This window comes from Mesocricetus auratus, unplaced genomic scaffold (genome assembly GCF_017639785.1).
Source record: "Mesocricetus auratus isolate SY011 unplaced genomic scaffold, BCM_Maur_2.0 Super-Scaffold_100019, whole genome shotgun sequence".
Taxonomy (NCBI): domain Eukaryota; kingdom Metazoa; phylum Chordata; class Mammalia; order Rodentia; family Cricetidae; genus Mesocricetus; species Mesocricetus auratus.
Window position 1 is genome coordinate 18718950 of NW_024429200.1, and position 27879 is coordinate 18746828.

The following is a 27879-nucleotide window of genomic DNA, read 5'->3' on the forward strand; positions in this document are numbered from 1 at the left end:
TCTATAGCCTGAAATGTAATGATCTTTAGTTTATAAATGTAGGGATGGACTCACAGTGCCATGAGTGGCTGAAAGGAAGAGGGAAGGGCACACCAAGTCAGGAATGGGAGTTTTGCCGTATGTTAAGCCCCTCCGAGGCTGGCATTGGACTTTGGGACCAACCCTAGAGACCATATTCTGCAGCAAGCTCCTAGACCCTCCCACTGTAGTGACTCTATCTCTGCTGCTAACTGTTCTGTCTCTGGGAGTGTCTGTTTCTTCCTTGTCCCAGACCAGTGTAACTGAGCAGATCCTGGTTTTAAACTCAGTGCTGGGGCTGGGGGAATGGGCCAGAGGGTAAGAGCACTTGGTAATGAAGGTTCTTGCCATTGAGGACCCAGGCTCAGTTCCCTGCATCCACACAGTGACTCGCAGCCATCTGTAACTAATTCAGGGAATCTGACATCCTCTTCTGATGTCCATGAGCACCGGGCATACACATTCGCATGCATGCGCTCAGGCAAAACCGCTGATAACGTAGATTACATCAAGTGTTAAGAAAGAAAGGCCCCATGCTACTGCTGATGCAGCGCTATGCAACGTCAGCCTCATACAAAGCAAGTTTCATTCATCTGTTGTCTGTTTTAGAAGACAGTGAGAGATTATCCCCTATTTACACATGCCCATGACTGCTGGAAAATAAACTAGAAGACTAGCATGCGATCTGTCACCTTCAAGCCACTGGTCTCAGTCTTCCATGATGAAAACAGTGTGTACTCCTGCTGTCATTCATTTCTCGAGCATATTACATGGTGAGAGCATGTGCTTTGCACGAGACACTCAGCTAGATCCTGGGGGGAGTATCTCCAAACCAAATGAGGTTTGCTCTCATATGCTAAAGATGCAGGTAGCCAGTAGTGGCTCTAAAGAGCAGAAAGCAGCCTTTGGAGGGAAGAAGTGAGGAGATGGAGGTGAGAAGGATTAGTTGGACGCACTCATTACCACTTCATTCCTGTGTTAATCGAACTGGGTAAAACTCTGTTTTTTAGAGCAGTTTTAGATTCCCAGACGAATTGGAAGGAAGGTACTGAGATGTTTCTTGTATCTCTTCACGTTTAGCTATGGATAGAGGATCTGGAAATGGTGCCGAGGAGGCTCTGGGTGTGACTGCCTTTCAGCTTCATTGGCCTTTCCAGACATCTTCAGTTTCCTCTGGACCTCCCCTCTGAGGATGTAGACTGTTCTTGTGGGTCTATGAGATTAGATGATCTTTATATATATATTCTTCCTTACCTACTGTATTGAATTTGGTGTCATCCCCTTCCTCCCCTGAAGAATATGTCATTTAGTGTTAGGATGATATATTTACTATATAGGCCACTAGGTTTTTCAGGGAGGCTTGAGTTCTGTCTGGTTCATGTGTAGCCACTGGTTTGTATGTAATCTTAGAGCATGACTTCATCTCTGGGATTTTTTTTCTCTTTAAGGTTAGATGGCTGCTGATTGTGTCTTCCCCTTTCATAACTGTTAGTAGGAGCAGGCAGTTGAGGTTGTGTAGACATGAATAAGCTCGTACTATTGTCAAATAAACGTGCCATGTCTGAAATCCAGAGGCTGAGAGGAAAACTGTTGCTCTGGTGTTGTTCATCCCCTTTCTTACCTTGTCCTTTGTGATTTCCTTAGAGTAAGAGGTGACTCATACTAAGCAGACATGGCAGTGATCACTTATTGTAAGTGACACTATAAAGATACAAAGTCTAAAGTTGAGGAATGTCGTCTTGGAGCTGTAATATCCAAGCCTGTCTCCATGGGCAAAGTCCTGTCTTAAATAGGTATTAAGCTTCTATGGACAAAGTCCTGTCTTAAATAGGTATTAAGCTTCTATGGACAAAGTCCTGTCTTAAATAGGTATTAAGCTAGAGGTAATGTTTGCAGTTGCCCATGGGATTAGATAGCTCCTGGTTGGTGATAGGATAGTAAGCTTGCTATATTCCATTTCAGCTGATTTCCAGGAGGTCCTGGCCTTGACATCTCCAGGTCTAGTGTTTGGTATCATCACCTGAGGGCACTGCTCTTTAAGACTGGAAAGGATTAGGGGCATGTAGTCCTGCTGGCATGACGGTGGAGTTCCACTCAGCAGGACACCTGTAGTCAGCCAGCAGCTGATGGTTGGTAAACCACCCCACCTTGTCTTGTGTCTGAGAGTTCTGTGATTGTGGGTATCATGTAGTCATTGTAACTCTAGTTACATTAAGATCTAGTAGATTACAAAATAGGACTGTTTTCGTCTTAATGCTTTTGTATTTTTGCAGCAGAAACTCATTAGCTTCTAAAACCATGCTGAGTTACTTCTGCCTTTTTTTCTAGGAGCTGCAAAGTTGGTGGTGGCTGTCGCAGTATTTTTATTGACATTTTATGTTATTTCTCAAGTATTTGAAATTAAAATGGATGCGAGCTTAGGAAATCTATTTGGTAAGTCCCCCTCCCTTTTAATTACACTTTTATCTCCTTCCCACTATTGCTCCCATTGATTCCACACTCGTGTCTATTTGTTTATTTGTTTGTTTATTATTTTGCAGCCTATTCATTGTAGACTTGCTCACATGAGCATGGGTTTAAGGTTGTTTACTGGAGCATGGGCACGTTGCCCGTGACTACACCACTGAAGAACATGGCTCTCTCTCTTACTGTAGCTGTTAAATTCTAGTGACTGCCCAGGGAGGAGAAGTAGCTCCCAGTCTCCTTCCCATCCATGAAGGAATGCGCGCAAGACAAGCACAGTCTTGTGCATATAATCACAACCGATGGGATATCTTGAGGACTCCAGCCATGTTATGTCCTCTTCCATGATTTTCTCTGAGCTTTAGAGAGGGTGGTACACATATCCTGTATAGGACTGAGTCACCTGTTCCTATCTCACTTTGACTAGTGAGGAATTTCTTGGGTTAGCTGCTGTCTACTGTAGAAGAACTTTATTCTTTTTACGCAAATTATGTTTTATAATCTTATGTATACGAATCTTTTGCCTGCATGTATGTCTCTGCACTTTGTACATGCCTGGTGCCCTCAGAGACCAGAAGAGGGCATCGTATCCCCCATTGAACTTGAGTCATGGACAGTTGTGAGCTTCTGTGTGTGCTGAGACTAGAACCTGAATAATCTGGAAAAGGCAGCCAGTGCTCTTTACCGCCAAGCTGTCTCCCCAGCCCCAGAATCATATTCTTAATAGGACTGTCCAAAGTATAAGTTCTCAGCATGGGTTCACTGCTGCTTTGTCTGTCTAGAAAAAGAAGTATCATGTGAATTAATGTCGTTCATTACAGTATTATAAAGAACAAAACATGTCTAAGAATAAAGCCAGTATGAGGTAGTCAATTCTGTTTGACATTTTAAGCATATTTAAATGACCACTTGCTACACGGTGGTGAGAAGCATTAATCAAGGCTCTAAAGCACTCATACTGGTTGCTTAAATCGTTTCTTCATTTGAGTTGGCTGCTAGAAAATGAACCCCGATCTAGCTTGTAAAGAGTCAGAGAAATGGATTGTCCATGTTGGTCCTTAACATTCTTGGTTCTTTTCTCCATGATTTTCATTTTTGCCCATTATTTGGTGGTTTTATGTTGTCACTGTACCAATATGAGGTACCTAAACTCAGAATACATTTTTCAATGCTAGCAACCCATCCCAGTACCCTGTACATGCTAGGCGAGTGTCCTACCATTGTGCTGCATCCTTAACTCCGTTTGAAACAAAGCCCTTAAGTCAATAAAATGGAGCCAGTTATATTTAATGCTTATTTAGGTAGTTCTACATCTTACTGATCTTCAGATGGTTCTATTCTAGAAGTGTACAATGGTTTTCAGAGCTCATGGTGCAGCCTTGGTCATCCTCCAACTTGTGATCCTCCTGCCTCACCCTGCTCTCCAAGTGCAAGGGTTACAGGTGTGCACCATCACAATGCTCACCCTACAATTTCTCTCTCTTTTGAGGCACTGGTAGTCAAACCCTAGCTTCGTGATGCTAGGCAAGTGCTTATACCACTGACCTACATCCGTGACTTTAAGTATGTTAATATGAGGGTGAAGAGGAGAACTTAAGGTTCATATACTCAACTGGGAATGATTATATTTATCTCACACTATATAAAATTAAATACCAGATCTCCTCTGGAGAAAATCAGCTACTGTTATTGGAAGCTGGAAAAGGTGTTTGTTTTTCCTGGTCCCTCGTGCTCATATAGGTTGAGATTTGGCTTCAGACTAAACATGAAAAGAGACTGAATCCTGGAAACAGCTTCTTGTTCTAGTTGGCAGAATTAGACAAAAGTATGTTGAGGTCTTTGAATTAGTGAGTTAATACTCAAAAGGGACTTTAATACTTGGTTCATTTCCATAGACCTGAACCCGAGATTCTCCTACACACCAGTAAAACTATGTGGTCAAAATACTCTTCAGAGAATCTTAATGCCTCACTATCTGGGATGTGGCATAAGATTCTGCCTTTTCAGTCAGTCGAGGACTTTAACTAGAACACGTGACTCCTAATTTCCAATCTGGTGTTCTATGTTGCTAGGGGCCTTTTTTTTTTTTTTTTTTCTGCTAGGTGCCTTCTTATTGCATGTATTTTACCCAGTTTGGTTTAGACACTGTTTAGGGCAGGTGTTTGTTTTCATCTTGTAACTGCAGAGCATTTTATCTATAAAATGTTTTTGGATTCCAGTCTAGATTGAACTGGTGAAAATATTAATTGTGGGATTTGGTTTATTTTTTGTTTGTAATATGTTAATTCTCTTAACCATTTATTTAGCACCCAACTTCGAATTGAATCCATAGAGGATAGTTTCAGGGATCTGGTCTTTAGTTCCTGTATGGTTAACTACAATTCATTCAGTAGTGAGTCTTTCAACTTTCTTTTGTAATAACGTAATTGTTTGAATAGATCCTTTTCCTCGTTTGTTGAAAATAGATTCTTCTCTCATACAATATATCCCGATTAGTTTCCCCATCCTCTACTCCGTGTTCCTCCCCATCTCCCCTCCCATCCAGATCCACCCTTTTCTGTCTCATTAGAAAAAAACAGGCTTCTAAGAGATAACAGTCAAACATGATAAAAGAAAAGTTAATAAGATAAAACAGAGTCCATCATATCAAAGTTGGACCATGCAAACCAAGAAAAGGGAACACAACCCAAAAGGAGACATGATAATCAGAGACCCACTCTTGGACAGATTGTTGTGACTCAGGCTGTTGTGTTTGTTTTTTCGAGACAGAGTTTCTCTGTATATCACTGGATGTCCTGGAATTCACTCTATAGATCAGACTGGCCTCAAACTCAGAGATCTGCCTGCCCCTGCCTTCTGAATGTTGGGATAACCTGGCTCATTGACTCAGGCTTTTTATATCATATTGTCTTAGAAAAATAAAACAGACAAGAAGAATGAAAAATTTGACCACAGTAATTAAAATTGCTAAGATAAGTTGTGATTTAATAAGGGAAAATTTAAAAGATAGCAAGCAAAGAACAACAACAACAACAACTAAAAAAATTTAAACCCCTAAACTTTATTTTGGCATGGGGAGGTAGCCCATGCTAGATGCTTGCTTAATACACCTAGATTTCCTCACTCAACACACAAGGGCATTTTTTTTTTTTTTTTTTTTTTTTTTGGTTTTTCCGAGACAGGGTTTCTCTGTATTGTTTTGGAGGCTGTCCTGGAACTTGCTGTGTAGACCAGGCTGGCCTCGAACTCAGAGAGGTCTGCCTGCTTCTGCCTCCGGAGTGCTGGGATTAAAGGCGTGCACCACCAACGCCCAGCTGCATTTTTTTTTAACAAGACTTAATCTTGAAGGTATTATAGAGTCACACTCTGTAAGAAGTAATCTTCAGAGACCCTGCATACCCTTGCCTTATTTCCACCCATTACTAACATCTTGGGAACTGTACACTGTCACGGGCAGGGCAGGATGTAGACTTGCACACAGTCTGCCAGTTGTGTTCCTGGCTGTGGTTTAATGCAGTATTAGTTTCCAGCACGGACATTCAGCTAGAACAGAACCGAACACAGTTCAGATTATCTCTGCAGATATTGCAGCAGAGAGTGTTGTGTGGGCTTGGCTATTTTACCCTTGGATATTTAAGCCACTGGTAAGATATTCATAAATGACTTGAGATAGCATTAAAAGCTCAGGTATAAAGTAGTTCTAGTCTGACTTAACTGAAGGACATTCAGTGGAGTCCGAAGAAGCAGACAGGGTTGTGTCCATTCCTTGATGTGTTATCCGAAAGGTATTAAAGATTAGGGTTATCAAATAGAGTCAGAAGTAAAGCCTGCCTTGAGGAGAGAGCATGCTGTGTTTCTAGTTTGTGCTTGTGCCGGATACTTTGGCAATACCGGATATTGATGAAGAATAGCTTGCCTCCACACTAAGCATTCCAGGCTAGGGGACATCTTTCCATTTTAATGGGTATTGGGTAAAAGTAACCTTCCTTTGTAAGAAGTGCTTCTCTAGAGCGTCTTTACCACCAGGCGTCTCATTCGTGAACACAATGTACGTCCGTGGAGGTGTATTTACCGGAAAGCCTGATGACTAACAAACTCATTTCTATGAAATTGTTTTTAGTTAAATAGCAATTCATTACAGGTTTGACATCTGAAATTTAACAAACGAGCTGATTTGATCTCTAAAATTCTCTTTTAGATATTAGTTTTTACTATTTTGCATGTGTGAGTGTTTTGCCTGCAGGTACTTCTGCACAGCACAGAGGTGGTGAGCCTCCCTGTGGGTGCTGGGGTTGAACCCAGGTCCTTTGCAACAGTAACAAGTGCTCTTAACTGCAGAGTCCACTCTCCAGGCCCGATCCAAGTGTTTTATAGATCCGAGTGTTTTATAGAGCCACTCGGCCTTTGCTTCTCCTGTGCATTGCTCCAGGCTGCTTCTGTTTTGTTCAGAACTTGAATGTCGATGTCCTAGGATTCTGCCCTCCCTGGATGCTCTCATTAGTCCGTTCATATTCCAGTTCCTGTCTATCTAACACCCAGGTCTTGTTTCTAGCTGACCTCCAAATTGTTCCTCTTAGATCTTCACCAAGTATCTTAAAACATGGTGGGTAGAACCCATCAATAGTGTACACACACACACACACACACACACACACACACACACACACACACACACACGCACACGCACACGCACACGCACACGCACACGCACACACGTACAGCACGCCCCTTACTACCTAATTATAAAAGTCTTGAGTACAGAGAAAGTGTTTTGATCACCCGTGGAGGAATATAGGTACTTGTAAACCAACCTGATTCCTTCCTTTGCATCCCCCCTTGCAATCAGTCCATTTCTGAGCCTAAGCCCTGGCTGTGTTGTTTCCTTAGAAGCTCTGAATCTGTTTACTTTTTTAAAAAATCCAGTGAGCACCTCTCATAATTCTTCCCCCAGGACTGACTTTCTTTTTGTAAATTGAGATTATGTCAGCAGGGTCTTTGTAGGTAGACTCAAACCCGAGCCTCTGGTCAGAGATACTCTAAAAGGTCCCTAAGCTGACTTTCTGCTCTGGGACTGACGGCTGGCTGCTTTTTGCTTATATAGCTGCTCTTTAGAAGTGGTACAGTGGGCCTGGGTGCTGCATGAGATGATTCTAAAAGCCAGTTCTGGGCTGACAAGGTAAATATGCCCACCGTCAAGCCTGGCTGCTTTAATTCAGTCCCTAGGATCCTCACGGTGGGAGGACAGAACTGCTTCCGGTAAATTGTCCCTGGGCCTTAGTGTCGCCACACATATGCATGAATGTAAATAAACGCTGTGAAATATTAAAACTAAACCAAAACATAAAAGGTACCTCCACCATTTACAACTATGACCCAAAACAAACACACCAGTTAGGCTGTGTGTCCTCGCTCTCCTTATCTCTGAAGCGGGATGACCATGTCTCAGTGGCCAGCCAGACATACTTGATCCAGCTAGCACATAGGAGTGAGTGGTGGGTGGTGTTCTGCCCCTGTTCAGATCCCACTGTCTCCCCATCTCATTACCATAGGTTAGATAACCCGCCTGCTAGTCAGCCTAGCACAGGTCAAGGAGACCAAACTTTCTGATTTTAGTGGTGTGCCTTTCTAGGAATTTTAACACCCGGAGTCTGATGATACACTCTTTTCCTTTTCTTCAATTAATTTATTTATTAATTGACTTAGGTTTTTTTTTTTGTCTATTTGTTTTTGTTTTTGTATTGAAGACAGGGCTTCTCTGTACAGTCCTGCCTGTCCTGAAACTCTCTCTGTAGACCAGGCTGGCCTGGAACACAGAGATCTGCCTGCCTCTGTCTTCTGAGTGCTGGGATTAAAGTGTGTGCCACCACTGCCTGGCTACTTTTATTTTTCTTAGTTGAGTGTGTGTGTGGGTGTGGGTGTGGGTGTGTGGGTGTGTGTGTGATGTATTTGTAGATGAGTGTAGGTATACATGTGGCTACTTTTATTTTTCTTAGTTGAGTGTGTGTGTGTGTGTGTGTGTGTGGTGTGTATTTGTAGATGAGTGTAGGTATACATGTGCTGTGGTGTATGAATGGAGGTCAGAGAACAACCTGTGAGAGTCAATTCTCTCCTTATACCATGTGGATCCGGAGGAATCCTCCAGCATGATGTCAAGTCCCCTGTCCAGTTTGTTTGCTTTTTAAAGACAGACTGAAGTTGAGAATTTCGAGTCTTCATGTTGCTGATTCTGCTCTGGGGTTTAGTTTTCCCATAAAAAAAAAAAAGTGAATGTATGGGATCAAATCTCTAATTATGTAAGGAAATGGAAAAAATGACCAAGGAAAACAAGGCGCCTGGATCGATGACCTCCCCCTGTCTCCCCCTCTTCTGTTTTGTTATTCGCTTGTTCAGGCCTCTCTTTGCATGGGAATCATCTCTGTATTTAGGTTCTAGAGAAGGGGCAGGCTGTTTTGCTATACTCCATGCTTTATTCCTTCCCTGCATCATAGATGTGTGACTTCAACAGTGCCCAAAGTGCTCTTTCGAATGCCGGAGCTGCTGGCTTGGTCTCTTCTCTCTTAACATCTAGATACTCTCTGCTTCAACTTTCTGTTCCATAATTTGAATAGTGGACTTACAGGAAAGTCACAGTTATCAAAAACAGTAGAGAAGTAAAAACTAAGTGACTATTTATAGTTAAGACAGCTGGCCAACATCTATCACACTGTGTGCTTATCAACCAAATCAGAAACCAGCTGTCTGTGGCACTTTGATGGTCTGTGTTAAAATCCCTTGGACTGGGATCAGACGCTGTGCACTTCCAGAGCACTAAGTGTGACTGTAATGGGGGACAGGGGAGACCCACTGTGGGTGTTAGGAGTTGGCCTTCTCCTTTCTCCCTTCCTGGAACTGATGAAATAAGGAACGCCCGGTAACAGCTTTGAGTTCACTAGGCCTTTCCTACTCTACACCTGTTCTGGAGAAATTCAGGTTTCCCCAGCGTTCACCCTTCCCCCTTCTCATGCTCTCAGATTTTCACCAAACCCCAAGATAGATTTATTCTCCAGGACTATGGGTGCCCAGCCCAGCCCAGCAGCAGCAGCATTTAAATACAGTATTGTTCACCAACACAGCTAGTAGCCTTTTAAAGGTATGTTTTCAGACTAATATTCTGAGTAGGATTTAAATTTATAGCAAATAATTAAACAAAATATAAAGTGTAAAACGAACCAGGGGGTGATGGCGCACACCGTTTTTAATGCCAGCACTTGGGAAGCAGAGACAGGTGTGCTCTCTGTAAGTTCAAGGCCAGCCTGGTGTACAGCACAAGTTCCAGGACAGTCAGGGCTACACAGAGAAACCTGTCTCATCCCCCTCCCCACAAAAAATAAAAACCCAAATAAATAAAGTTTAAATAATTTTTCAGTAATAAAACACTACTGTCTATGATTTCAGCACACGCTCGTCCATAATGAATTAGGAAAAGGGTACTGCTTCACTGATGCAGATTTTGGTATTTACTGTATATGAGCAGTAACCTGAACATGTAGAACATGTATTCCCATGGCTTATTAGAAGTTTCTGTGTTCTCTAATGATGTTAACTGTTTCTCTTCTTAGCTCGATCTGCACTGGACTCAGCCGCTCGCTGTAAGTCCCTCAACTTGTTCTCTAAGTGCTGAATCCTGTGTGGGGCACTGTGAGAGCCTGTGTTCAAGCAATATGGGCAATGTGTGTGAACAAACACTGAAGGAGAAGTTGAGGGTTTAAAACTATGCAGCTGTCATTTAACTGGACAGCCTGGTATCATGGGTTCTTCATGGCCAATGGGTGTTTGCCCTATGCCGGGGTCCCAGCCTTGGGATGTGAGCACAGCCAGTGACAGCGAACAGGAGAGTCAGCTACAGCTTGTGCCTGGATGGACGGGAGGACCAAGCTTTTACTGATCCTGGTTTCGATGCATTAGACATGCACACGAGCAATTAAAAAGCCCCAGGCACCCAGAAACCTAAAGATAACTTCAAGAATGATTAAATAACGTCTGCCTTGCTCAGCAAGATCAATGGCGTGATCCATTTCTCTCAGTAGCTGGATCACGCCCCAGGAAGGTCTGAGTTGTGTTCTTGTGCCTTTTTATTTTGGGGATGGGGGCTTGCCTGCCTTTCTTCCCTGCTTCCTTTTTTGATACCCTTAGGAGAAAAAGTTGGAGCAGACTAAAATTTTGTATTTATTTTTAAATATGTGTATCTCTTTAAATTATTTTTTTATGTATGTATGGTGTTTTGCCTGCATGTATGTATGTGCACCACATGTATTGTGCTCCATGATTCTAGAAGAGGAGCCTTGGAACTACAGTGACATGAGCCACCATGTTGGTGCTGGGAATCGAACCTGGATCCTCTGGAAAAGCAGCCAGTGCTCTTCATCACTGATTTGTCCCTCTAGCTCCTAACTAAGTGTACCTTAATAGTGTGTGTGTGTGTGTGTGTGTGTGTGTGTTGTTTGAAATCTAAAACAAACTAATTATGAAACCCTAATCATTTTCTAAAGAATCTCAAGCCTGTTTCTATTCTCCCGAAGCTACGAAGCCTCCCAGGTACAAATGTGGGATCTCTAAAGCATGCCCTGAGAAGCATTTTGCTTTTAAAATGGCCAGTGGAGCAGCCAATGTTGTGGGGCCCAAGATCTGCCTGGAAGACAATGTGTGAGTATTGAGTGACAGCTGGGGGACTTGGGGTGCTGGGGTTCTGTTATTGTTTGATTTCCCCCCTCCCCCCCCTGCATTAAAAGAGTGACCAGGAGACCTGATTTTTACTTGGCTTTGTGTAAGGATACATGTGGCTGTTTCATTTTGATTCTTTAAATACTAAGAAAGAATGAACTCATTTAAATTCATTAAAAATAAAAAAAAAATTCTGTACACATGGTTGGCAGCTTCCAGGTGCTCACAGGTTCCTGCTCTGAAACTGCAAACCCTGCTGTCAGTTGTTTTTCACCTGATGGCTCAGAAAACTAGGCACATGAGCTCATTTAAAATTCACATAGAATAGTGGACATGGCATTCAGCTATGTGAACTAAAGACTATGACATTCTGCTGTGCAGACTGAAGACTAAGATGGTGTAGAGTTAAACAGCAGAAACTGGGTCGTTGCTCCCAGCTTTTGTGCATGAGTCGCAGACAGAGCTCTTACGTTAAATTTTCAGTGATCTGTGAGAGGATTGGCCTCATGGGCGGTGCTGTACTCTGAATTTGTGCCTGTTTAGCTCTGTTCATTGCTGCTCTTTTCTCCCGCGATAATGGGTGACCACTGCCAAATTAGTTACCTTCTGACCTTTCAGAACCCAGAACTGTTTATTGACATAGCAAAGCACGTGGGGTTTGGAAGCTTCTCGGTCTTTAGGGACAGTCCCCTTTGTTTACACCTTCGCTTTGCTAAAGAGTCCAAGTTTGAGTCTAAATAATAGGATGAGCGTTCTTTTGGAATACCTCGCTCACAGATAATCTTCTGACGCCTACTCCATCTTTGAAGCATGGAGTTTAGTGCAAAGAAGGGATCAAACTCCTTTCGAACACTGGTTTTCTAACCTCAGTTACAGAGGTCAGAAGGTAAATGCTTCTTGGGAGTGGGGCTCAATGTGACTGTGCCGGGCTGGGAGCCAGACTCTCTGGTTCTAGCATGGTGGTCATGTCATATAGGATTTGTACTGTGCGGTGGTTTGTTTGACCAAAAATTGAGGCTGCCCACCAATCAGTTGCCTTTCAAAAATCATTCTGCCATTCCCGTGAGAGATTAATAGTTGATGAAATTTTATAGCTAAGCCTCAGGTGATCTGTAGAAGGGCTTCATAACTGGTCAGGGCTCTCCAGTGGGATCAAGTTCAGAGCCTTTTCCTTTGCGTTTATTTCCGTACTGTAAACATACGAAGTTTTAAAACAGTGCTAACATAAAGCATAAAGAGTCTGCTTGCATAGGCATCACTCATTCATCTGTTCAAGCGTTTATTGGATCTGGTTTCCCTATTATGGAGTGTGCAGTCTAGCAGGGCTGGCAGATACCTAAGAAGTAAATGCAAGCTAGTGACTGTCAATCCGGACACCATCTGTGCAGACCCTGGGCATGAATGATGCTTACTAGTGGGAGCGAGTGAGGTAGAGTCCAACTTGATTGTAAGGGGAAAGAGTCCAACTTTAGATTGAGTGTTGAGGATTGATTCTAAGACACCGAGTGTGTCTGTCTGAGAATCTGGGGACCAGGAGACAACCAGAGTCAGAACAGAAATGTCTGAACAGCCCAGGTAGAAAGTACATGCTCAGGCTGTATGGGAGGGAAGTTCTAGAAGTGAGTGGACCAGACCATACAAGAACTTCTGAGCAATGCAGATAAAGGATTGAGGTCATTTTCTAAGTGTGCTGAGATGGTTTTCAGACCTACTGTGTTATGATCTTGTTTTATTTAAAAATTAATTTCACAGCTATATAAAATGACTCGAGTAGTGGGAAAGCCATGGTTAGTTATTCCAGCTGCTTGACATGGTGTCTCTACTCATGACAATTTTTTTGTTCTGTCTACTCTACAAAATGAGTAAGCACAAAATAAAATATGTGCACCTGATCTGAGTACAGGAACTCATTGTGGAGATAAACGGCTACTCTAGATTGCTATGTCTGGGCAGGGCTAATTTTGCTCCCTATGGGTATATTTGTTATTTGTCATAGCTGTGGAGAGCCAGAGCTGCTGGACATCTTCAGTGCCCAGGCAAGCTCCCTCCACTGTGTTTAATGTAGCCAGAGCTAGTGGCATGTGTGTGGAGCAAAAGCTGTATTTGAAGATGTATAGTGTTTATGCCATTTCCTTTAGGGTTTTGTTTTGTTTTTTCCTGAAGGTGTGTGGTTAGCCAGGGGCTTTCACAGTCATAAACATGAAGTAAATATTTTAATTGCTGTGACTACTCTTAATGTGTTTGGTGTCTTTGGTGGTTTTTCATTGACGGCAAGTTTCCCTGGTTTAATCCATTTAAAACTTGATAGGTTGCTGCCCTCTGGTGGGAAGCCTGTGGCACTGTGCTTTTTGCTGCCTTGTTTGTTATGTGATGGACTTAAGTTTACTGGACTAGATTAGCATGTTCCATGATGGTCTCTACTTGGAAAATCACCGGAGTTGGATTATTCACCAACACATTAGTTGTAACCATCCCTTTTGGGAACCAGTGATGGAATTTACATGTCTAATGTGCTTCCCGAGGGTCTGGAGAGTCCTCCTCTGGTGCAGTCCAGCCAATTGTCCTGTGGTGATGCTTATGTCTGTCTTATGTGTATGCTCAAGACAAATTCTTTTGTTTAGACAGCTTGGAAGTGTGGTTTATACACCCACACTTCCCACGTTTGCAGAGTGCAGTCACTGGTTTGTAATACGATTCATGGTTGTGTACAAACTCTCATAGTTAATTTAGGCCTTTTCTTGCCTTCTTTCTCTTTCATCCTTTTTTGACTGTCCTTAGCCTTTCTCTAGAATCCTGGGATCCCAGTCCCAGCATAGAACATTGTCACACTACCAGCCAGAAGAAGCCATGTTCTTTAACTCTGGCCCTTGTTCATTCTCATTCTACTCCACACCCAAGTCCGGAATAACCTTGTTTGCTTCTGTCCCTGTAGATTGGCTTGTGATGTTCCATATAGATGTATTATCTGTGGTCTTTAGTAACCGACTGCTTCACTCGGTATAATGTTTTCAAGCTTCATCTACCTTGTAGCTCGTGTTAGTTAATTCCTTTCACGGCTGAATGATTTTTCCATTATAGATAATGCCTCATTTGCCTTGCCCTTTATCAGTTCCCAGATGTATGAATCATTTCCATTCTCTGACTATCAAGAACAGTGTTTCTGAAACATTACTACACAGGTTTCATGTGGATGTGTTTCCACTCTCCGTGCTTGTACTATAGTGGACTTTTCTTTCAGATAGCTGTGTGGCTTTTGGAGGAACTGCCCACTTGTTTTCCAACGGGAGATCATTGGTTGACCCTCATACCAATGGTGTGAAGTCCGTGTCCTCCGTATTCCTGTGCGTCTAGTAGGAGTAAAGTTGTAGCTCATTAAGTTCATGATTTGTGCCTCTTTAATTGTTAATAATGTCTTGCATTTTAAAAATTAACCATAGAGAAATATCCACCCCAGCCTCCCTTTGTTTTTAAAATTGATTGATGATTATTGCTATTTCCTCTTTGGGTTGTTTGCATAAAGGCTTTCTTATCCCTTTCCTTTCTATTACCTATGTCCTTATGTTTCAGATGAATTTATTGTCCCATGGTTCCCACTCTGTCTTTATGCTGTGCGTTTGAGCTACTTATATTCAATATACATGTTTATAGGTGAGGCATTAAGTCTATCATTTTAGCATTTTATTCTGTTTTTGGATTGCTTTACTTTTAGTTTTTTTGTTTATATGTTTGTTTGCTTTTTTATGTTTTTTGAGACAATGTTTCTTTGTGTTGTCTTGGCTTTCCTAGAATTAGCTCTGTAGGGCAATGAGATATATGATCAAAATACATTCTAAACACATGCAAAAATGTAATAACAAAATTCACTAGTACTTACGGTAATAAAAACACTTTAAGAAGTTTCTTTTGATTTACTGTTTTTGAGTGCATCCCTTTGTAGAGACTTTTTAGTGATTACTGTCTGTTTCTTAATAGGAAGGTTTGAAACTAAGATCTACACTCAAGGAAAAGAGGGGAAAGTGTTATTTATGTAGATGAGACTAGGCTCCATGCCATGACATGGTTTGACTTGTAGTTATTATTCTGTAAGCAACAGAATGAGGAAGTAACTGGCCAGCACTGAAAATTTATTTGACTTAGTAAAGACATTCTCATCACCACATAAATGAAGCTTCAGCATTATTTTAGTTTTTCCTTTGTCTTACCATTTACATAAATGAGTATGTCACTCAGTAATTGTTAGAATTACATTCCCTGCAACCATAGCTCAGTTACAGATACGAGTTGGGCAGAAAGCAGTTGACACCTTCTGTGAGAATCAGCTGACTTGAGGAATGCATGATAAAGTAGCGTATATTTTATTTGCAGAATTGTGTGCTACACATCCTATCAGGAAAATTTGCAGTATGCTAATGTGAGAACACACTCCTGGGGAAATTGCTAATACCTTGAATTCTGTTAATTTCACATTTTCTATGAACTTTATGTTAATATTTAATGAAATAAACCGATAGCAAGCCAAGGTGTCATCTGGCATGGTCGTCTGTAAGCTGCAGCCATTTTGGTTATCACCACATCCGTGGCTGTGGTGAGATAATCAGCAAGTACATCGTTCCTTTTGAGTGCAGAGAAAGCTTATGTTAATAACCACAAGCAAAACAGGAAAATGAGCCGGGCGTTGGTGGTGCACGCCTTTAATCCCAGCACTTGGGAGGCAGAGGCAGGCGGATCTCTCTGAGTTCAAGGCCAGCCTGGTCTACAGAGTGAGTTCCAGGACAGCCTCCAAAGCCACAGAGAAACCTTGAATCGAAAAACCAAAAAAAAAAAAAAAAAAACAAAAAAACAAAAAACAAAAAACCAGGAAAATGTTCCCAGTGAGGCGACATGGGCATGACAATGCTCTGCTACTCCTCTAGCTTCAGATTTTAAAGCGTCTGTTATATAGACTATGACTCCATTTCATGTCACAGTATCACAGCGACCCTGCGGAAGATGGAGAAGAGAGGGTGTGCTCTTTTCTTTGGCTTCTTGAGGATGGTGGAGATTGAGTCCTGTGGTGCCTACATCCTAAAGAATTGCCTGAGGTGGCACTGCACAGTATGAGACAGCAGTAACACAGTGACCTTTGAGCCGTAATGTTTTAATTTTAACGGGTTTACATTCATTTGTGTGTGTCTGGGTATGTGCACATGAGTGCAGGTGTTGATGATGGCCAGAGGCGTCAGATCCCCTGGAGTTGGAGTTAGAGGAGGTTGTGAGTCTCCTGACATGAGTGTTGGTCCTCTGGATAAGTAGTACAAGTGTTTAACCACTGAACGATCTCTATAGCACCATTGTTTGTACCTTTTTGTATTTTTTTAATAGCATGAAATATTTGAGTTGACATTACAGTGGACTCAACATAAGCCTGTCTTGGATGTAGTACGTTTTTAATTGTCTAAGTTGATTGTTTGATATGTGTATAATACCTTTTTCTATATTGTATTTCTGTGGCATGTGTCCATATACTATCTAGTTCTAATGAGTTTGTCTTGACTTCTTTCCCTTTAGTTTGATGAGTGGTGTTAAGAACAATGTTGGAAGAGGAATAAATGTTGCCTTGGTAAATGGTAAGAATAATTATTGTACTTTATCAATGTAATCAATGGGTATATTTACGCTGCACACTAAAATTTGTCCTTGGCGTCTAAGTAGAAGGCATCACTCAATACTGAAGTTGTCCTAACAAGGGTACCCTCTTGTCCAAACCACTGCAGATAGACACTTGGAATCTACTTATGGGTAGCATGTTTTCTTGGGCATACTGTAGCATGTGCATTGTGTGGCAAGCTTCTTGTGAAATTTCAAGCTACCAATCTGATACTAAATGGATGCAGTCTCGCTGCACCTTTCAGATTTCTTACCTACTATGAAGACAAGTAGACATGATTATGGGAATGTGAAATGACAAAGGATGGTGACTGTCGTCTGAGGGGAGAATAAAGTCATACTTTGTTGTGCATTTTCAGTACTGTCCACATTGTACTCAGGGCTTTGTTTGTGCAAAGAAGTTCACTGAGTCCTGGACATAGTGAGTGTTACAAAAGTAAATCTTAAGCATCCAGACCACAAAGTGCAGGCTGCCTGTGCACTGCTTACCTGTCCAGGCACATGATTCCTGTAACTGCCCTGGGTCAGTTGAATCTGCCAGAAGCTCAGCCAACCCCCAGCAGAGAGAAGCTCTCTTTGCTCTGTTCACAAGTGGTAATTATATGACTTCGTACTTCTTTTTCCCAAGTAAAAATGATAATGTTTCTTCTTTTATTTAATTGATCTTCAAGATAAAATAAGTGTCAATTATTTTCTGCAGGGGGCAGCTTTATTAGATTGCTGTTCTGATTTAAGTAGGTAATTTCTTTGCTATAGAGGTTATGCATTGGTGGTAATCCTCACGGGTTGATGATCACACATGAAAGTTAAGTGTAGCCAGAACTGATCTGAAGTCAGTGACGCACAGCTATGTGTTCGATTCAGCATAAGTCCTAGAAGCAGTTCCTTCCGTTGATGATTTCATGTCACTCATTGCTCTGCTGATATTTCAGTTGCGTGATTTAATATGTGTCATTCTGTCTCTTTTAGGGAAAACAGGGGAGGTACTAGACACCAAATATTTTGACATGTGGGGAGGAGGTACGTGTGACTTACCCTTTGTTCCTGCTGCTGATGCTGAACCCATTGCAGAGAGAACTAACTATGCCACCGTTTGCATTTCCATTTTGTTTGGCTCCTTCTCACTACACGTCCGGCCATATTTAAGTGGGCTGTTGTGTTTGCATGAGGTTTCATTATTTGTGATGGAGATTCCAATGAGATCTGAAGGACGTTAGCATCCAGTGTTTTGACAGGACAACTATCTCAAAGTCCTGAGTTGGTTTCGATTTCTGCCTAAAAGTCAGAATCATCTGAAGACCAATATAACCAGTTCACACACATGAAGCGCCTCATGTTCTCGAAAAGTAATAATCCCGTGAATCCATCCTATTTCTACCTTTGGACTCTGCTATTATAGTAGCAAACGTTTGGGAAAAGGCATAGACTTTTCTTTGTAATTTTCTGGACTCAGAGCAAGCCACAGATATTTTTCCCATCCATATTTGGAGGTTCTAGGGATAGGAAGAGGTTACCGTCAAATACTGGCGAATTTGAAGCAAATACTGGCTCCCCCAAAGAATGTTACTCCAAAGAGAAAGGTTTCTTTAAAAAGAAAGAAAGAAAGAATATGTATTTTCGTTATCTTAATTGGGTGTAGACGTGCGTCTGCATGTAGTTATGTACACATGGGTGCAGGCGCTAAGGAGCCAAGAGGCACTAGACCCCTGGAGCTGGACTTCCAGGCATTGTGAGCTCCCTGATGTGACTGCTGGGAGCCAGCTTCAAGTCCTCTGGAAGAGTAACAAGTGGGCTACTAACCTTTCAGTAGCCTAACCTCTGAGCCACCTTTCCAGTCCCCAGGATTTCTTCATCTGTAAGGAAGGCATGCCGACCCCGGCTTATCTCTTGGTTCCCAGGCTTCTTTACATATTCCCTACAAGCCAGCAGCTCTCAAGCTTCCAGACATTTATGTTCAGTTTTCAGACAAGCTAGCGTGTCTAATATTTCTTCAGCTTTTAATAAATGCTATGTATTATTTATTTAAGCCTTAGAGAAGGTTTCATAGCTGTCAGAGGTATATTAAATTACACTGTGCCCATCAATTTTAGATTTTGAGAACATAATTGCTCTTAGTATAATTTATAACATAGAAACTCTTCCATGAAGCTGTTGAAATTGGGCATGTAAACAGAGCTCTGGTACTGCTCTCCCTGCCCATCACAGGAGCCAAACTGCTGCTAACGACTCTTCCTGGTTCAGAAATAATAGCACTTTAGTGCCATCTTTTCGTTTCAATGGGAATGATTTGCTGGCATTTATGTTTCTGCTCTGAAATGCGCTTATTGTAAAATATAATCAGTTAGAGAGAAACCCCTGGAATCTTTGGTGTTGAAAAAAAATTGGAAAGACTTGAAGTAATATAGTTTTGGAGTAGATGTAGACTTGTGGTCTATAAGGAAAACTAACATTGCAAAGAGCTTATGATGGAAAATGCTTTACCATGACCAGTCTGTCTGGCAGCACCAGTTGCGCTCACGTTGCTGGAGTACTGTGGACTTGATACCCAAGAGGACCAGTGCTCGCCATAATGTGCTTGGCTTTTAGTCGTCTGCATTCCTTCCTTCCCGCAGTTCCTTATAAAATGATACACCTAGAAAACTCTATAAATCTGCCTTCTTACAGATCAAAAACAGTTTTTACAGAGGTCTCTGAGGATGGGATAAAGCAGGACTTCCTTTTCCCAGAAAAGCACTCATATTAACATTCAAGGCCAAGCCCCTTCTGGTCCCCAAAGCTTCACCTGAACCTCAGGCTCCCTGTAGACCGTGAGCCCAGTTATGTGTTTCTGAGAGATCCCGGACGTCCTCACTTACAAGTGATGAGCTTGCATGACTTTACTCTGGATTTTTATTGGCCCTGATGATAAGAGTATGAAAGACACAAGATGATTCAGAACTGGGAAATAAATCAGGAGCTGGAGGGACCATATTAAAGAATAAATGTGGTAATTTTTGTTTAGTGGGGTTTTTTTCTTCCCTGAGTGTACTCAAAAACCTTGAGTTTTTAAGCTTTCCCTAAGATTTGTCTGTTAGAAACAATTGCTTTGTGGAAACTGCACATGACCTCAGTTTTAGAGATTATCATGATAGTAATCCCATTATTTACAGAGAAACCCTTCCTTTTCTTCAGACGTGGCACCATTCATTGAGTTTCTGAAGAATATACAGGATGGAACGGTGGTGTTGATGGCAACGTACGATGACGGAGCAACCAAGTATGTAAACTTAAAGCCTAACACAACTTTTGTAGCTATAGTTTACTCTTTAAAAGCAATAGATTTTCATTGAAAAACAGTGTCTATTAAGTTGATAGGGTAACTGGACATAAGTAATATTGGCTTTTAAAAGGTCTGTTTCCTTCCTGTAAAGATTCTTCATTCTTATGCTAGAATGAAATTTGAATCACATCGTACATAACGTTTTACTTTTTTATGTTGTAACAGTATTAAACTGTTTTCTCTAACATCCTTTTTTTTTGTATTTTGGATTAACATTCTTTAGTAGCATATGGCTCATAGCAGTTTGACCTATGGGCTCATATTTGTGAAAAGATTCTCTGTAACTGCAAAGTTTTTCATTTAACGAATAACATGTTAACTCTTTTACATAATTTTTTGATTATAGCATTAGGGTAAATTTCTAAAAGTGAAATTAATAGTCAAGGACATAGATGAGAGGGGGGTGTGTGTGTGTGTGTGTGTGTGTGTGTGTGTGTGTGTGTGTGTGTGTATTTACACGTGTACATGTGAGTGCTTTTGTCTGAGAAGGCCAGAAGTGTTAGGTTATGTCCTCTGGAGCCATTTGGCATGGGTTCTGGGAATCTTAATTTGGGTCCTTTGCAAGAACAGTAGCACTCATATCTGCTGAGCCATCTCTTCAAGCCAAGGATTACACTGTGAAATTTGCAAAGTGTAGAAAAGCACAAAGAGGAAAAGGAATAACAGTTTGAAAATGTTATAGTTTCTTTGCATTTCAGATTACTTAATGCAAATATTTTCTTCACTTCAAGTATTAATAGATGGCAGCACTTAAAACATATCTTTCCAATTACGTGGTGTGTGTTTCCCCATATTAAATATTCATTACAATATAGTTGGTCATGTCTCTTTGTTCTAAAATATATGTTATGATTTTATAATCTTAAAAAAAAATCAAGGAGTCAGGCATTGGTGGCGCATGCCTTTAATCTCAGCACTCAGGAGGCAGAGACAGGAGGATCTCTGTGAGTTCCAGGTCAGCCTGGTCTAAGAGCGAGTTCCAGGATAGGCTCCAAAGCTACACAGAGAAACCCTGTCTCGAAAAACCAAAAACCAACAACAAAAAAACAAAACAAAATAAAAATCAAAACAAAATCAAGGACCGGGACTTATCGAAGGTATATGAACTGACTTTTTGGAGTCCATTACTTATGATGGGTACCTTGCCCAGCCTGATTTGGGGGAGGGGGCATTGGTCCTGACTCAACTGGGTATCCCGACTTTGGTGACTCCAAGGAGGGCTTTAACCCACCCTGAAGAGTAGATGGGGGGTGGGATGCAGGGAGGTGGGAAAAGAGGAGGAGGGTAAACTGGGGTTGGAACGTAAAAATAATAAAAAAAAAGAAAAAAATTATCTATTTTCTTAAGATAAAATTTTTGAGTGAGATTATTGAGTTAAGATATGTGTACATGTTTTTTTTTTTTTTAGAGTTTCCAGTTGTAGAGTGTTTTTAATGGGTTACTTCATTACTTATGAGATTAGACTTGTGTGTGTGTTGTGTGTGTGTGTGTGCTAGATGGAATTTTTCTTTTTTCCTTTTTTTTCTTTTTTGTATTTTCTTTGACGAATCCTCCTTTGACCATTCAAGTTGAAACATACTGATTGCTAAGAGCCCTTTATGTGTTAAGATATTCACAAGTTCTCTTACTGAAAATACTGTTTTTGTAGACACTTTGCTTTTATTTTTGTCAACTTACGGTGTCTTTGACTTCTAGCAGAGTGGGGTAGCATTTGCATAGCTGAGCCTGTAGGTTTTTCCTTTTAGTTTCTCTGACTCTTAAACCTGAGGAGTATTTTTCCATCTCCAAAGTAGATTTTCTCTTGCAGTGACTTTACTCTTTTCCTGTATTTTAAAAACCCATTTGTAATTTCCAATGTCTGTGTTGTGTCAGGTTCTACGATAGCTTGAATTTTCTCTAGTTCTCTCTTGTTAACCTCTCTCTGTTCCTAAAGACCCTGTTTCAGTTGCTTTATGACTGGCTTGTAAAAATAAGTGTGCTTTAATCCTCTCTGGTATTATTTTTTGGAGCGTTTTATGAATGACCCTGACATTGTGCACTTTCTACGAATTCAGCTAATGAGAATGTTAAATCTATAAACTCAAAGTTTAATGTGGCTGACGAGTTCAGCTGGTTTTACATAGCTAAATTGTTCAGAGTCTAATTTAAACTTTATTCATAAAAAAAGTGACTTGTACATTGGTTTGGCTAGATTATGGGGTATAGTATATGTATAACGTCAGCTTTTAACGTAAAAACTCGCTTTCAGTCTAGACACACGTGACCTTTCTTTTTCACCCTGTGCTTTTATTACTGACCCTTATGGAATCAGAACTCTGATGAGTTGTCGATACCGAAGGTTGCCCCGTGGGTTCCCTGAAGGCCACCTGAAGCAGCAGCCAGAAAGTCTGGGCAAGTTCCTTGAATCTCAGCTGTGTCCTTGAACTCCCCACTTGCTGGAAGCCAGCACCCTCACTGCTGTTTCCCCATTCGGAAAAAAAGGAGCCGAGGGCATAGTGAAGACCTGCAGTCTCCTCAGGGTGGGCTCTAAATTCTGCTCCACAGCCCCGAGTTTGGGTAAATGGAACAGCAAAACAATGAAAGTGTTTGGTATCGTCATCTGATACCAAAATATTTGAAGCTAATTGAGATTTTTTTCCTTTAGTCTTCCAGACTCAATATGCATAGCTTTTCAAGCCTTTTATCATATTAAGTTCTCATTCGTTTCCCGTCCTGGCTGGTGTCTTGGGCATTCTTTAGTTCATTATTGTCTCTTAAAATGAGTGTCTCAAATTAAACCCAGTGTTCCAGATGTGGTCTGGCCAGAGCTGCCTACAGTGGAGACGCTAACCTGCCATGATTCAGAGATTACATTTCTTTGAATATTCATGTAGGCTGGAATTATAGTTTTCTCTAAGCAATCAAGTCACATTTTTGGCTCATAAATGTTTGGTCAAGTTAGATTGTTAAATTGTCATTATTGTCAGATCTTTTCCTTTGATCTCAGACTTTTTTTTTTAAACCACTACCAAGTCAGGTTTTTCTCCATTCAGAACTTGATTTTGTTTAATGTAAATGAAGAGCTTTATATTCATTTATTCCTATTAGATTTGATTGTACTGATTGGGCCAGCTTGGTCTTGAGTCTGACGTGTGTCCTAGGAGTGTTCTGTGATCCGGGCTTTGTACTCACTCCAAAGTCACTCATGTGTCTAAATTTAAGCCTTGATAAAAATGTTTTCCAAGGGCAGCATGCCACCAAACTAGAGACCTGGTTCCTCACGGGATTCTTCTGTTAATCCATCGCAGGGATGGCTTTGCAGACAGCTGCCAGTGTCCCCCCAGTAGGCGTGCTGTCCAGCTGCAGCTTAGATGTTTTACTCACAGCAGCTATTTTCTGAGGCTATCAGTTGCTAACTTGAAATTCATAGAGGAAACTGATTACAGTACCCTGATCTGCTGCCATGAAGCTTAAGTGTCTGAGATGTCATTCAGCTTGGCTTGATTCACTCCTGTGCCCCTGCTGCTACACCGCCTTGATGTCTCCCTTCCTTGTCATACTTCAAGGGCTGTTCGTTGCCTCCCAATCTACATTTTTTTATAGGAATGGTATTTGTTTTATTGGAGTCAGGGCTATAGGTGTACACTGTCCCTTCTGGCTTTTAAGTGCATTCTAGAATCAAACTCATGTCCTCATGTTTGCCTAGCAAGCCTTTTACCACTAAGCTGTCATTTCCTCGGCCCTGTTTGCCTTAAAAACAAAACAAGAACTAGGTAATCACTCGCTGTGCCTTGCCTGGGAAGGCTGTTTCTTGGCACTCGTCAGTTGCCTGTAGTTGTTTGTCTAGGGTTGAGGCCTCCTGAGCGCCCTCTCTCTGCCATGTTAGCATGTCTGTTGGTATTCTCCTTGTTCAGGTCATGTTTAGGAATGTTTGGTAAGACTTCATGCCTGTAGCTACTCACATTTCTAGGAGATAAAAACGTCTCACAGCAGACCTCCTGTTCCTCTGGCTTTCATAATCTTTCTGCCTTCTCTTCTGAAATGATCCCTAAGCCATGGAAACACCAGCATATTGGCAGAGCAAATTGTATTTATTTACTTAGGAACAAATACACCACCAATGCCACTACCACCAATTAAAGTCTGGACATGTGATGTGACTCATGTCTTTAATCACAGCACTGGGGAAGCAGAGGAAGGCCAGCCTGGTCTACATAGTGAGTTTCAGGACAGCCAAGGCTACAATAGTGAAACCTTATTTCAGAGCAGGGGGGGGGATTGAAAAGAGCAATGGAAGGGATATGTGGGAGGATTAGGAGGAAGGAAAGGGAAAGGGAAAATGATGTCATCCCAAAAATAAATAAGCAAAGTATTTTTAAAATAAAATACAAGATTTACATAAAGAAAACCTTGAGTGTTAAACTTTTAATGTCTTAACATCTCTACTTTTTTCATTTCTAAAACAATGTATCAGTGATTTTCTTTAGAGATTGTATGTGTGATGTCTGTAGACCTAGAAGCTTTTAGATTGCCCTTAAAATGCATAGCCGGATTTGAGTTTTGCTTCCCTTTTTCCATCACGTACGCAATGCTTGCCTCCCTGGCCAGATCACCTTGATCAGCCATCGCCCTGTCCTGTTTTTGTAGCACCAGGGTCCCTCATTACACTTTGTTACTCTTTTTATCTTTGCAGCAATTCGTGCATGCGTGCCTGCTTGCGTGGGTGCGTGCGTGGGTGCGTGGGTGGGTGGGTGGGTGGGTGGGTGTGATTTTTGAGTCCTGTTTCATTCTGCTATGACTGGTCTTCATATAGTATTACTTAAAGCTTTGTCTTTAGTAATGCGTTTTACCTTGTACTCTAAGAGCTTTCCTGTGTTTAATTAATAATAGTGTCGATTTAGAAATTATCCCCTCCCCAGACTTTTTTTTTTTCTTTTGGTTTTTACGAGACAGGGTTTCTCTGTATTGTTTTGGAGGCTGTCAGTCCAGCCCGGCCTCGAACTCACAGAGATCCGCCTGCCTCTGCCTACCGAGTGCTGGGATTAAAGGCGTGCGCCACCACCGCCCGGCCAGACTTTTATATAGTTAAAATTATTAGTTGTGTTTGCTTGCTTGCTTGTTTTTGCATTCCTTTATTTTATTTGTTTGTTGGGGGTGGGGTAGGGGAGTACGTGTCTCATACGTGAAGGTCAGAGGACAGTTTTCAGAAGCTGGCTCTCTCCTGCCGTGTGGGCCCCAGGGACCAAACTTAGGCTACCACACTCCTTGGCAGGTGTCTTGAGCTGCTGAGCCACCTCTTCGGCCCGTGTTTGTTTGCTTTCAAAGAATTACATTCTCTCGGGAATTTCTGAGGAGCTGCGTTATGTCTCTGGGTTGTTCCCAGAGCACAAGTTCTCCCTTTTCTGTTCTGTGCTTGGGAGAAGAAGTAGGGTATGGACCTGCGGGGCATACCTCCATGAAGAGGCACGGCTCCCATGGATGGTGGAGGCCTGCTGGGTATACACCAGAGAAGACTGCAGGGGCATGGATTTAAGCCGATAGAAAGTCTTCATTAGTCAGCTAGCAAGTATACTTCGAGGTCAAGACCCCAGTGATCTCAGTCTTTGTCAGGGTGAGCATTTAAACATAAAAACCATGTCCTGGACTGACATACTTCAGTTCACATGAACAGTTAGCTGGAAGCGGAACTACAGAAACCATTTAGAGACATTCCCAGGCTTTGACAGATTAGGTCTTTGTTTTCATTTTGGCCGGCAGCACTGTCTATGTGCTGAGTTCTATGACCTAGATGGCAATTCCATCATGGAGTCAGTTGTGCTAAGGTTTCAGGGCCTTCAGAGATCTGGAACCCTGTTATATCTGTTTCTGTTCTGGGTAAACCACATGTAGCATTAGGATAGTTTGATGAAAACATGATCCCTGGCTTCATATCTCTCCTGTTGTGTTATTGGAAAGTTTTTTTGTTGTTGTTGTTTATCTCAAATTATCACAAAAATAATTGATTCAACATAATCCTTATAAAAATGTATTACACTTTATTTATTGTGGATGTATGAATGAGCACACGCATGCAATGATGTGCATATGGAAGCCAGAGGACAATTTGCCAGAGTTAGTTCTAATTTTTTTTTCAAGACAGGATTTCTCTTTGTTAGCTTTGGAGTCTGTCCTGGCACTCTCTCTGTAGGCCAGGCTGGGCTCGAACTCACAGAGATCTACCTGCCTCTGCCTCCTGAGTGCTGGGATTAAAGGTGTGTGCCACCACTGCCCAGCTCAGAGTTGGTTCTTTACTTCCACCACGTCTGTTGTGGGGACCAAACTCAGGTCTTCGTGCTTGGGGTCAAGAGCTTTTATCTTCTTGAGCTATCTTATTGGCCTTGAACATTTAAAAAGAAAAAAGTCTCTCTCTCTCTCTCTCTCTCTCTCTCTCTCTCTCTCTCTCTCTCTCTCTCTCTCTCTCTCTGTGTGTGTGTGTGTGTGTGTGTGTGTGTGAGTGTTAGAAAAGATTGTGTAGGTATGTGTGCCCTTGAGGACATCAGGTGTCCTCTACTTGCTCTCTGAGCAAATAGAATCCAACAAAAAGGAACACTGGGACAACCCACAAACTCTACATAGGAAGATCAGAAAGCAAGAAGTGATTTTATAGTTAGATATAGACCGAGGTGTCTGGGTTTGGTCCGTGTGGCCATGATTTGTTTCAGGAAAAGGTAGAAAGCAGTTATCAGCAAGGGCACAAGTCCAGGGGGAAAGACTGGAGGGAACCAGGGCCAGGTTTCTTTCTTTCTTTTTTTTTTTTTTTTTTTGGTTTTTCGAGACAGGGTTTCTCTGTAGCTTTGGAGGCTGTCCTGGAACTCACTTCGTAGACCAGGCTGGCCTCGAACTCACAGAGATCCGCCTGCCTCTGCCTCCTGAGTGCTGGGATTAAAGGCGTGCGCCACCAACGCCCGGCTCAGGGCCAGGTTTCTAACAGTCCTTTTGTTAACTTTTAACTTTTAAATTCTGTGCGCATGTGTTTGCATGTATATGCATGTGCATGTGTGCATGTCTGCGTGCTTGCATGTGGTGTATGCACAGGCGTGTCAGTCTGCCGCTATGTGGAGGTCAGAGTAGGATATTAAGTGTCTTGTCTTCTACTGCTCTCTCACTTACTGCCTTGAGACAGGGCTTCTTACTGAGCTGAAAGCTGACTAGTTGAGCTGACATCATCTGTGTGCCCAGGTACAGTGCTGGAAAGGTTGTAGGTTCTCTTCTCATATCCAAGTGTCTAGATGCCAGCAACGCTGGCAGGCTTTTCTGAGGGGAACTCAGGTCTTTTATGTTATTTCCTTTCTGTACAAGAACGCCACAACGTTCCCATGAAAAAATGCAGGAATTAATGATGTCACATTGATTCTCCCTCTGGCTAACTTGGCATGGTTTATCCACATGGATCCTCATGTTCGCTTGTGAAATTCAAAAGTACAGAAGGACGATTGGCTGCCCCTTCAATACACACACACACACACACACACACACGTATGTATATATGTATGTATGTATGTGTTTAGTTCATATAAACTTTTCAACAGGAAGCATTTTACTTTCTATTTTTTTAAATAGGAGAGCATGCCTGCATTTGGATAACCCAACTATTTGGGGGTCAGTTGTTATCCTTGTTTGTGAATTTAGCATTTGTTAGTTTACCAAGACCACAGACTGTACTTTTTCTGAGGGACAAATGTGAATGGAGTCCTGTGGCTCTCTTAGGAGGCAGT

At 41.8% G+C, this 27879-nt stretch overlaps 1 protein-coding gene across 3 annotated transcripts in view; it reads left to right on the plus strand.

The window, feature by feature from the left end:
* The window catches only part of Fam3c (FAM3 metabolism regulating signaling molecule C), a 55814-nt gene that overhangs the window by 22892 nt on the left and 5043 nt on the right, over positions 1–27879 (plus strand). For 2 of the 3 annotated variants that reach the window (XM_040728508.1, XM_005078048.4), the window contains exons 3-8: positions 2347–2451; positions 10080–10109; positions 11040–11163; positions 16729–16787; positions 17797–17847; positions 19999–20083. In XM_040728508.1, coding sequence (XP_040584442.1) covers positions 2347–2451; positions 10080–10109; positions 11040–11163; positions 16729–16787; positions 17797–17847; positions 19999–20083 — 454 coding nt within the window. The remainder of the gene's footprint in view (positions 1–2346; positions 2452–10079; positions 10110–11039; positions 11164–16728; positions 16788–17796; positions 17848–19998; positions 20084–27879) is intronic. The other variant, XM_021231813.2, reaches the window with a different exon arrangement.